We start from the raw sequence: 12,527 nt of genomic DNA, 5'->3' as shown, positions 1-12,527 counted from the left end.
TTCAGTTCAGAGCCTACGAAGGATCTCATATATAAACTGGTATGTAAGCTTTGGTAGTTTTGAGGGTTTCCAAGGTCAGAGGGCCCCACTGGCAGCCTGGCAGAGCTCTTGGTTGCAGGCGCCATGGCAGAATGGCTGAGCAGCCAGAACCACTCAGCGTGTCTGCCCGGCGCTGCCCAAGCATCCACAAATAAAAGCCCTGTGCCCCCTGGGAAAACATTCCTTGGGAAAACTGATCCTGAACCAATGAGCTCTGACTGATTCTGACCCAAGGAGTTTTCAGTGAGTGAAAACTGACATACAGAGGAAGCCCTCAAGTTCAGCGTGTGATGACAGAGAGCTCAAGTGGGAAAGTGGCGGCAGCCCCCTCAGGTGACATTTTTGAAATCATACTGAGTTTCATGACCTCAGCATAAATTAGAAACACACAAGGTGGAAACATAACTACGCAGACCAAAAACGAGAGCACAGGGAAACTGATAAATGTCACCCGAGGTACCTTCATGTGTGTGAAACAGGAAGACTGTTTCTCTGGTTTTCTCCCTGGTCCCCACTCTCAACATTATGACTAATTGCAAAGGCCGCATGCTTGCAGCTCACATGAAAAACCCCAAACACCAACACTATCCTCACATCACCCAAAAGAGAGTGCAGGGGGAAGGATGGGTAGGAAATTACCTCACAAAAATGTCTAACAAAAACATATTCTTCATCATAAAAAGCTCTGGTAACAAACTGTACTTGTTTGAAATTCAAGAATAATGCTTCTAAAAACTCCCTTCTGCTGGAAAAGCCATAGATAATAACAAGAACATCTGAAGATAAACCCACTGCCTTGGAAACACAGACACACAACAAACAAATAAAAAGCAGCCCCCCCACCCGAAAAAAAAACAAAACCCCAACAGGACTAGACCCTGAGTAGGTACTCCAAAAAGACACTTTTGGGTGATTCCCAGCCTGCTCTTCCATTGTAGCATTAGATCTTAACAAGCAAGCAGTCTTCCTGAAAACCTTGGCACTAGGGGGGGGAGGGGGGTACATCTGCACAGAACACAGCCGACTACGTGGTGGTCAAGTGGGGACAGTGTTAGTTTAAACGTGCACATGCCCTGGCCAGGTGGCTCAGTTGGTTGGGGCATCATTCTATACACCAAAAGGTTCCGGATTTAATTCCCAGTCAGGGCACATACCTAGGTTGTGGGTTCAATCCCCAGTTGGGGTGTGTACTGGAGGCAACCAATTGATGTTTCTCTCTCTCACTCTCTCTCTCCCTCTTCCTCTCTCTCTAAAGTCAATAATTATATATCCTTGGGTGAGGATTAAAAATAAAAAGTGTGCCATTATTTTACAACAGTTCATCCATGGACACTGAGGGAGACAGGGAGAAGGGATTTATAAAAAAAAAAAAAAAAAAAAAGAGTGAGCTTAGCACTTGCCACATCACGTGAGAGGAAGCAATCGGATTCCTAATCAGCTGTTAACGGAGACCTGCCAGAGAAGGTTCTGAATGACTAAGGAGGACCTAGGCCCAGAGACAGAAACACATGCTGTTGCCATGGACGACAGGTTCTCACCCAGACCTTATGGGAGCTGCTGACTGAGCTTCTCCGTCTTTCTGATGTTTGGCCAGCATTTAGAATTGTTGCATCTGGATGTAGTAAACAAGAAGTCGCAGAAGACAAATATTTCTATTGTAATATGGACAATTAAAATGTTAAAAAATTGCTTTAGCGAGTCTTGTCCTAGAGAGGGATCTTTTGGGTAAGGCCAAGTGATGAGAGTTAGGTGAATTCACCTGACTATCTTTTGCTTAAACCACCACTTTCTGTTCAGTATTTGATGGTAATTTTTTGGCTCAACTTGGAGGAACCCAAAGACGGCTGCGGGTCTTAAGATGTGAACTGAGGTTGGGATTGTTACCTGTGGTCACGAGATGATGTCAGAGCTACTTTCAAGTATCTCAAAACGCCACTCAGTTTCCGTTTTCAACTTAAACCATTTTTGTAAACTGGCCAAGGATTAGTTTTCCATTACATGATCTATTTAGTCGAAGACAACACATCTCATTATGACACTGAATCAGCGTGATTTCCTGGGCAACGGCTCCTGAAGAACTGTCTCCTTGCTCTTGTCACAGGCAGTCTGCTTTTTGATGCCATTATTCCATGGCTTAGCCATGACTTGTCTGCCTAACAGAATTACCCCTGGGAGGGGACGGCCCCGGAGCAGCAGGGTGCTAGAGCTTACAGCCCCCGAGTCCTGTAACGTCGTCATCAGCCGTCCCTGGATTAAGCTCTTTTAATTTCTTGATTGTTTAATGTTCTGCATATTATAATTAGTGTTTAATTCAGGATTTGGGCCTTCTGGCAGTTTTCCGAAGGGCACGCATTTTGAAGTCAACTAATTAAATGAGTGTTCTTTTCTTCAGTCGTCCCAAGTTCTCTGCGCACTGAGAGAATATTTTTATGCCCATGGCCATGTTAACGTTTATGCTGATGCTACCTTAGGGGTTGCCAATGAGAAGAGCTAGATGGCGGGCAGGCATGGCTCGTGCCAAAAGAAGGGCTTTGTGGGTTGGCAGCGGTAAAGGGAAAGGAGAAATTAGGTGACATTGCATTTAACCACGGAAATTTGTAAATCAATTTTTCTGCCTAAGAAAAAAAATATGCATTTGGGGGATAGAGCACATTTCATCTCTCTATCTTTAGAGGTAAATTGAGTCCTCAAGAAAAAAAAAAAAAGAATATGAGCTGCTAATCTGTGAAACAAAGATCATTACTACAAACCAATGAGATACATGCTGTTTTGAAAAAGTGCAAAGATATCATCCTTATTTCAGTGTATCTTCGCATGTGCTTTGCAGGAAGCTTATGAGAGTGAGCACTGGCTCAGGCAGTGGCATTTCTGATTTAATTCCGGGAAGAAAGGTATGGTTCCTGGGTCAGTGCTGCCATTACCAGGTTAAACAAGTCAAAATGCAAAGCCAAAACCCTTTTTGCTTACGAGGGGAGAAACACGAGAATACAGACTCGTATTTGTAAAATACGTCTATGCAGACTCATCTATGTAAAAAGTGCCGGAAGGCTGCGAGAGGTGGGAGTATTGGAGCAGAGAGGGGAGTGGGGAGCAGCAATGGGAGAGAGGGTTTTCTTACCGAATACATTTTATCATCACTTTGTTTTTTGTACCAATGTGAATATGCCACCTATTCAAAAATCATTTTATTTTAATAATGAAATTAAATGGAAGACAAAATCAAATATCAAATTATATATACATGAGGTTGTGAGGAGAAATAATATTCCTATCAAAATAAGTTGAAGCATATGTATGATTGTGATTTATTAAATGTTAATATTTGCTAAAACTACATGATGGATACCTAGTACTTATTATATCATAGCCCTTTTTAAAAAAAGATTTTACTTATTTATTTCTAGAGAGAGGGGAAGGAAGGGAGAAAGAGAGGGAGAAACATCAATGTGTGGTTGCCTCTCATGTGCCCCTAACTGGGGACCTGGCTGGCAGCCCAGGCATGTGCCCTGACTGGGAATTGAACCGGCGACCCTCTGGTTCACAGGTTGGCACTCTATCCACTGAGACACACCACCAGGGTATTATATTATAGCTTTTATCTCGCCTTTGTAAGACTGAAATATTCCCCCCTCCAAAAATAATCTATAAAAAACCCATTATTCCATCAAATTATTCTATGCTTAAGCTAAGGAGGAAAAGTTTTCATGAAAATGGAAGCCATATAATGGCAATCTGCAGTAATTATTGTTTTCACAATCTGGTGTGATTTCAATATTTATAAATAAGTCATTCTGATAAAATACACATGGACATTCATAAACTAGTACATAGTATGTTGCCTGGAAAAGGAGGAAAGCAGATTTCTGTCCTCAAGTTTACATTTCTTAAGCCCTAAAAACTTAATGTTAGAATTCTGCTACCTTTTCATTTTTAACAAAAATTTAACCAATACCTTCCATGTTCTAGATTTTCCTCCTCTCACACTCTGTGAATCAAATACAAATTAAGCTCAGAATGAGTCAAGAGAGCCATTGGCTGTTGTAACAGGAGTCTGTAGGATGACCTTGCCCATTTCAGTCCTGTAGGAAAACCGGAAGGCCAGGGCAGACCACGTGTCAATTCTAAGAGCCAGGCGTCCTCCGGAGTACAGTTCAGAATCTCAGGGGTATTTGGGCTCCCCTCAGGGGGATGGAGAGCAAATGTTGTGACCAGGTTGCACACACCCAGTTTCTTGGGATTCCTTAAGACTATGCATGTCTCATACAAACCCATGGCTCTGGATTCTCTTCTGGCTGGTTATTCAGTAAATGATTTTAGGCCTGGTAAACTTGGGCGTGGGACCTAGCTGGCAAACTCTCTGAATTTAACTAAAGTTCAATGGAGATGCAATATCATATACCATCAGAACATTTCCAGTCCTCCTGTCTCACCTGTTTAGCGCCCCCGTGTCAGAGGCCAGGAAAGACCCTTTACATACGTGGTCTCCTGTCCTGACAATAAACCCAGCAAGACTGTTCCTACTGCTTCCATTTAACAAATGAGAACAGCTGAGGCTGAGAGAGCTTAAGTATGAACCAAATCACTTAAGGCCTTAGGGGTAGTTTATGGTAGAACCAGTATTCAAATCCAGGCCTGTCCGATTGTGAAAGCCATGTTTTCTCTGCTACAACACACAAGCTTTGACATCACAACTTTGTGCTTTAGTGGTTTGATGTTGTGAAATCAATTATACTAGGATGACAGAGCCACACATACTAATATGTGCTTGAGCATATTTAAATTCATTTATAAAGACAAACAACAGGCACCTATTGAAAAGATAAACACAACATTTCCTGCATATAAAGCCAGTATTAAAAAATTAAATTATAACCCCAAAGAAATGTATAAATCTTACCACCTTCCTCAGGTTTCATGTTGAATAGTTCATCTATCAGTCCGTTAGAGGAGGGGAGAGAAAACAAAATCATGAGTTAGTTTTATTTTGGAAGAAGTTTGAGTCAAATTATTAAGATTGTGCCATTTTCTTTAATCTGAATTACCTGAGCATACATTACGCGTAGAGCTTCTGTCTAAGGCAGATAAAGCACTTCTTTCCTCTTCAGCTGTAAATACAACATGCAGTTGGTTATCACCAGTTCACCTGGTGTGCATGCTCACACACTATCGCAGTGTGAGGTGCACACACAGATTCAGGAAGAAATGGCGCCCAGCAGGGGTCCTCACGTCCCCTTCACTCACGCCATTGGCTCTCAGTGAACGCGGAGTTAACAGCCCTAAGTCCTTGCTTTGTTTAGTAAAAACCACACTGCACTGATCTAACAATTGTCCTTCCATGGGCAAACGTGCGACTGAAGTCACTGACTGTCACTTGATGGTGCTAATGAACTTCAGCCATATGGGCCTGGCTAAAATAAAGGGCAGACACAGACAGAGTAAAAGACGGCACTCTGTAAAGGCTACATATTGCACGATTCCAACTAGACAACATTCTGGAAAACACAAAACTATGAACACAGTAAAAAGACCAGTGGTTGCCGGGAGTTTGAGGGGATGGAGAGATGAATAGGTGAAGCCACGGGGGACTTTTAGGACAGGGAAACCATTCTGTATGGCACCATAATGGTGGATACATTACACATTTGTCCAAACCCATAGGCTATGTAACACCAAGAATGAACCCTAAAGTAAACTAAGGAGTTTGGGGGATAAGACTTGTCCACATCAGTTCATTGGTTGTAACAGAGGCACCACTCCGGTGGGGGGTGTTGACAATGGGGGAGGCTGTGCACATGTGGACCCAGTGGGTATATGGGAAATCTTTGTACCTTCCGCCCAGTTTTGCTGGGGACAAAAAAATTCTCTAAATAATAAAATGCATGTGTGTACATGTGTATAACTATACATACACAAACACACAGTAGAACAGCCTTAACACTTGGCTTGCTCATATGAACATTAGACTTTCTGCAAGTCACAGAGTAAAAAATGATACTTCCTTTTAATGGATTCCATTTTGTGTATATATAAAACAAGGTGATCCATACTTATAGTCTCAAAATATTATGCACATGCCACAAGCAAGTAAACATATTGCACAAAGAAAATGTGATACTCCTGTATTGTCACCAATTGCATGAATGTATGATTAATATATTAATAGATATGCAACTTGAATACAAATATCATGAACTGGAGTTAACATTTTCCCACAGAATTAAAATTTTTTGATTTGATTACCTAGATTACCCTCAAGGCGATTCAAGCTGTCAGTGCCCGAGGGATGCTGAGGCTGGAGGGGGTGGAGCTATAGTCAGAGAGCACTTACATGGCCACCGAGGCCTGGAGGGCCAGCCTCTCTGCCTTCCTCCGCCACTCGCTCTTTCCCTCAGCCCTTCCGCTGGTCCTCCCTTGTTCATAATCTCCGCCCAGGCTGTTCCTTTGGCTTTGACAGGTCTTACAACAGCACTTGACTTAGCTAGTGCCATGATCCCTCAGACAGGTGATATCTCCCCATCACACACATCACCTAAGCCGGAGTTGCCCTGTCCCGAGTGTAATTGTTAGACGGGCACCTGCTGCCCCTATGCCTGTGAGCCCCACCCTGGAAGGATCTGACTAGGTCAGGTGAACCACGATGTGCCCAGAGCCCAGGGCTGTGCCCACCACAGAGACGGCCCTCAATAAACTTCTGTTGAACAAATGAACAGGTATGTGAGTCAGTATAAGTGTCCATGTGTGAATGGATGATGGAAACCAACGTAGAGAGGCAAAAAAGTGAGAGCTGTTTTTTTTTTTTTTTCTGTTGAATGTCACATGAGAGAGAAGCAAATGAAACAGTAAAGTGGGAGAAGAATAAAGTAGGTGGAACGAGTGGTTGGAAAAGTAGAAAGGAAGACAGAAGGACGATAGGGGGTGGAGAAAAGGATAGAACAGAGGGAACTTTGAGAGTCTGCTGTGACTCCTCCCATCTCCCAGATAGGCCAGGCGCTGCAGCGAATAGTGAAGCAGGGCAGACACAGACGGATGGCTGGGAGCGCCAGGCTGAACAGAGGGTTGGGGTGATTGAGGTCTCCCCCCATCAGCTGTAAACCATTCCTCTGTGTCTCTGAGGATTTTGAGTCCCAGCAAAAGGCTCAGCATTACATCACCTTAGCTCTACTCCAATTTACCATTCCCTCTAGTCCTTAAGGAGAAGATGACCCAATGAAAGAACTGGCAGTAATGGCAGGAGACAGGGAGAGCTGACAGGCCGCTCCAGCACGAGCTATCATCCACCAACGCTCTGATCCCTCTTCTGACCAGAGGAGGGATGGTACATGGAGGGATCTGGGGCCACTCCTTGCAGAACAGGCCCAAGCATCACCTGAAAGGCATTGTCCAACCCACTCCCTCTGTTCCCCACAATAACCTCCGTCAACCCCACAGCACAGTGAAAACCATACCCACCCGATGTAATCATGTGAGCCTATTAAAACTATCTCTGCAGCCCAAATGGCTGTCAGAACTAGTCATGGGAATAGCAGAAATGATATCATCTGTTGTACAAGAAATAGCTCTCTGCCAACTCTCAACTGTGGACACTCCCCTGATGGGCTGCTGCTGAGGTGACTAATGATGCTATTTTCTGGTTCCAAATGCACAACCTCTCTCAATGACACTCTAGGGTCGACGTCACTGGGCTATGACAATTTAAGTCTGAAAGCATATTAATACATAATTCTCTCAATTGGAAGAGAAGAAAGGCCTAGGAGGAGTTTCCCAGAAAAGACAATGAGCTGGCTGTTGAGCAGTAGTATTTCAGAATCAATTCTAAATACAAATCAAAACTTACTCTTAAAAATAGAGGATTCCTTGCGTTGGTTTTCTTCCTCTAATGAAATTAACCTTAAAATAAAAAAAAAAACACCTTTAGTAAGGTAGTTCTGAAATGTTGTATTTACGATATGACCAGATTGTCAGCACCATATCTATTACCGCACTTACAACACACACATACAAGGTGAATGGATGTCATTGACAGGCTGTGCTTTTGAAGAAGAAATGCATTTGCTTGCTTTCTCCTGTCCCAAGGCTGATTAGTAGCATCTTAACATCTGAATCTTATTTCATAAGGCACAAATTCTGTAAATATCTAGGTGGTTAGTTAGGTATTAGAAAGATAGATACTTAAGTTATCACTTTTAAAAACATAGTTAAACAACCAACGGGCAAGCAGGTGTTTATCCTAATTTCTGGAGGATGTCTCAGCAGGTTAATTAAGTTACACAAGGCTGAGGGCAGGATCACTCTCAGATGCAGACGACTGTTGCCTGCCTCGGCTCTTCCTGCACACGGGTAGGACCGTGGCAGAGACACTCCCACCCTGAGACCCAGCTGGTGCCTCCGCACCTCCTTCCTCCCATAGCGGTTCACCTTTACCTGTTCTTTCTGGAAAAATGCTTGTTAAATTTTCATTGTCTTTTAAAATAGTTCAAGGATTACAAATTTGAGCTTTTAAAAATGAAGTACTAAATAAAAGCAGAAATCTGAAATGAATTGAAACTAATCAAGATGATCTTGGGTGGTTCCCTTCTGAGTAAGGGCTAGGGCTTTCTTTCCCCGGTAGTAACGTATATATACGGTGAAAGGAAGATGCCAGGACTCACTCCACGCTCTGCCTCCTACTACAGCGGGGGTGGCGGCCAGTCCCTTAACCTCTCTGAGCCTCACTTCCATCACTCACGTGCTGGGGTAGTGCCCACCCTGATTACATGGAGGGCCACCGTGAGATGACATAGATAACACACCTGGCGCTGTGCTGGGTACAGAGAAGGTGCTCACTACTGGTGCTATTCTTATTTTTATTAGTAGGACTAGGTGAAACGGCTTCCCCAATATAGTCAACTGCTCTACACTGAGATCACATTTTACAGCCTTCCTACAGTGAAAACTTGTTTCTGTTCTGCACTAGAGAAATTTGCTAGCATTTGCTTTAAAAAGGAAGGAGCGGCTACAATTGGTAGCAGATATTTGAGTGGGATAAAAAAACATATATGTGCATGTGTTCATATATGTATATATATATTTGAAACTTATTTAGAAACACAGTAAAAATATCAGGCTGCTTTGCCATAAGACTCTCATCTAATTGTGTGTGGGGGTGGAAAAGGAGGAGCAAACGGTAGGGTAATCTATTTCGGTTTCCTAGGTCAGGCCCATTCAAGGTTAATGCTGATCCTGCAGGCTATGACATCTCAATAGAAAAAAGACAGGTTCCCATTTAAACCTTCTCCTGGCTGTATGCGAAGGTTTGCACCATATATGTCGAACAATTCTCTCATTATGTAAAATGACTGGAGGCGCTTTCTTTGCACAGAGGCGAGAAATGAAGATGGAGCAGTCACTTCCTGTACTCAGAGCTGCTCTCTGCCTCACAGAGGAGAAAACAGGCGGTCTGAAGGGTAGAACACAAAATGTCAAAGCCCAACACTTTCGGATGATCGCACCTAAGTAGGAGATGAGTTACGAGGCAATGTCATAGGTTATTTCCTTCTGTGAGACAAAAGCCAGGGGATTTCCTATCTAGGGCAGGATCTTGTAAGTGATGGTGACAAAGGGCCAGATAAGGTCCAGAAAGCTGGGGCCGGGCAGCAGTGGGGACGCTACCTTTTCCTGCCCCACTGAAAGCCTCACAAGTGTGTCCCTCTTAAGTACCCCAGGAGTAGGTCTCTTATTGGGGTGAGTGAATCCTGGTCTAGTAGAAAAATGTGCTAGGGGGTTTGGTCTCCATTTGAATACACCCACCCTCAGAAGTTAGGGAGCAAATGATGACCCGGGTCCGAGGCCCCAGAGGACTTGGTCAGTGCCCTCACTCGTGGGAACAAAGATGTCAAGATGAGTGGCCGACGACTTACTGACTTGGCTCTTCCTCTGCGGCCATGGCACTTCCCTGCTGGGTGAGCTTCTTCCTTTCTTCCTTCTCAACCAGTTTTTTCATGGGGTCTTGTAAGCTCTTGATCACAAGCATAGATAATAGAGGAAAAGAAAACAAAAGAAAACAAAAGATCATCCACAAAAAATTCAACTGCCCCTTGTCCCGGCAACCAAACCTTGAATTAGAGATTTGGGGAGGTTACTGTGCACGTGGACAGAAATGAAAGTGTGTATGTTCTCTGACCCATCCAAGAAGCCCTAGCCTATGAAGGAAAGTTGTTTTGCCACTAGTTTATGTTTTCCCTTTTGTGATAAGTTATTCAGAAGAAGGCCTTTTGGCTATTGCTAACTTTATTTTCCATCTTTAACATGTAGTTAAGATAAACATTCTGTTCTGCTTGCAGCCCACACACTGTCAGAGGAGAAGTTTTTCTCCCCCAAAGATGAGACAATTTCACTTTATTTTTAATTTTGTTTGCTATTCCACATCTAAAAACAGCTTTAAAAAAACAAGAGAAAACAAAACCTTAAAAAAACCCAGAACTGGTGGCTGAACATATTCTGACAAGTTAACTCCCACGAGTGGACACAGCAGGTGTTTCTAAACCTTGGAGATTAAAGGCAGGGGAGAGTCTTCTCATGACACAAAATTTGTTGGAGTGACTATTCTCCAGGTTTATTAAATAGTTAAGGAAAGATTTTTTACACAGCAACTGCATAAAAACTGTACCCCAGAGACAAAGCCTTAAAAAGCAGAACATTTCTCTAACCCCTGAATGATGAGCTACACAAAAAGATCTCTATTTCTGGCCCTAAATAAACCACAAACCTACAAACACAAGAGAAACATCTCAAGATGCTTATCCTGCTTCTATTTCCAGAACCATTGAAGTCCATCCATTGGACCTTCATGTCTCTTTTCCTGCCTTCCATCTCCCTAGCTCTCACCTCGCTAGTGTGACAACATGCACAGAAACAGGCAACCAAGCCTCTTCTGACAGCCTGGCTGACTGGTGATGCCTGGCTGGAGGGCCAGGTGAGGGTGGGTTGAAGCCAGTCTCGACAGAGCAGAGCTGTGACCGATGTTGGTGTCTGCCATGAATACCAGACCGACACTGGCCTCGCCCTCCTGTCTGCCAGCTCTGGTTCACTCCCTGCACAGGATAATTTTCCTAAAACACCCAGGCCACTGTGTTACCCTTCTTCTCAAGAACCTACAGTAGTTCCTTATTTCTTTCCACTTCTAGTCTAAACCTCTGCATAGTTTCAAAGATCTTCTAACATGTGATCCTATCTTCCTCCCCGAAGTCCCTCTCTCCATCCCCCAAATGTAAGCTTTCCATGCATTTAGACTTGTCTCCCATGTACCAGTTGGTCCCTTCCTATCTTTGTTCATTCTGTTTCTTAACCAAAAAAGCTCTCTCTACTTACTTTTCTGTCCACCCTCAACAGTATATGTCTTCACAAAGCCCAGGTGAATTACCACTGTTTTCCATAAAGCTTCGTGCAGTAGCGTGCCGGATTCAAGAAAGTCCTTCTATCTCCAAACTGCATTCACAGTTTTAGTAATGTTTGATTACTATTCTGTATTATTTTTGTCTCTTAAAAATATTCTTATATTAGAAAAATAACAGAACTACAGGTAAAATGCTAGGAAAATTTAAATAGGAAAAACCACTCATAATTTCATTTCTCCCAAATAATGAGTTGTTATTTTCATGTATTTCCTTTCTTTTTTCATGCTCATGCTGCTTATCCACTTGGAATTTCTCTCTCTGTGTTTATATGTTATATATTTCTCTCTGTGTGTGTTTTATATATTTAAATATATATATATATATTTTTAAATATATTTTATTGATTTTGCTATTACAGTTGCCCCATTTCCCCCCTTTCACTCCACTCCATCCTGCACACCCCCTCCCTCCCACATTCCCCCCTATAGTTCATGTCCATGGGTCATACATATAAGTTCTTTGGCTTCTACATTTCCTATACTATTCTTACGCTCCCCCTGTCTATTTTCTACCTACCATTTATGCTACTTATTCTCTGTACCTTTCCCCCCCTTCTTGCCCTCCCACTCCCCTGTTGATAACCCTCCATGTGATCTCCATTTCTGTGGTTCTGTTCCTGTTCTAGTTGTTTGCTTAGTTTGCTTTTGTTTTTGTTTTAGATGTGGTTGTTGATAACTGTGAGTTTGCTGTCATTTTTATTGTTCATATTTTTTATCTTCTTTTTCTTAGATAAATCTCTTTAACATTTCATATAATAAGGGCTTGGTGATGATGAACTCCTTTAACGTGACCTTCTCTGAGAAGTACTTCATCTTCCCTTCCATTCTAAATGAGAGTTTTGCTGGATAGAATAATCTTGGATGTAGGTCCTTGCCTTTCATGACTTGGAATACTTCTTGCTAGCCCCTTCTTGCCTATAAGGCCTCTTTTGAGAAATCAGCTGACAGTCTTATGGGAACTCCTGTGTAGGTAACTTTTCTCTTGCTGCTTCTAAGATTCTCTCCTTCTCTTTAATCTTGGGTAATGTAATTATGATGTGCCTTGGTGTGTTCCTCC

At 42.8% G+C, this 12,527-nt stretch overlaps 1 protein-coding gene across 16 annotated transcripts in view; it reads right to left on the bottom strand.

The window, feature by feature from the left end:
- ICA1 (islet cell autoantigen 1) overlaps positions 1-12,527 on the bottom strand; it is a 137,684-nt gene that overhangs the window by 17,962 nt on the left and 107,195 nt on the right. For 13 of the 16 annotated variants that reach the window (XM_053926468.1, XM_053926467.1, XM_053926461.1 and 10 more), the window contains 4 exons: positions 9,936-10,033; positions 7,874-7,926; positions 5,082-5,144; positions 4,937-4,969 (listed from right to left, as the gene is read on the bottom strand). In XM_053926468.1, coding sequence (XP_053782443.1) covers positions 4,937-4,969; positions 5,082-5,144; positions 7,874-7,926; positions 9,936-10,033 — 247 coding nt within the window. The remainder of the gene's footprint in view (positions 1-4,936; positions 4,970-5,081; positions 5,145-7,873; positions 7,927-9,935; positions 10,034-12,527) is intronic. The other 3 variants (XM_053926465.2, XM_053926470.1, XM_053926471.2) reach the window with 1 other exon arrangement.

The sequence above is a fragment of the Desmodus rotundus genome, chromosome 6 (genome assembly GCF_022682495.2).
Source record: "Desmodus rotundus isolate HL8 chromosome 6, HLdesRot8A.1, whole genome shotgun sequence".
NCBI classification, from domain to species: domain Eukaryota; kingdom Metazoa; phylum Chordata; class Mammalia; order Chiroptera; family Phyllostomidae; genus Desmodus; species Desmodus rotundus.
This window is presented reverse-complemented; position numbering and strand designations above follow the sequence as displayed.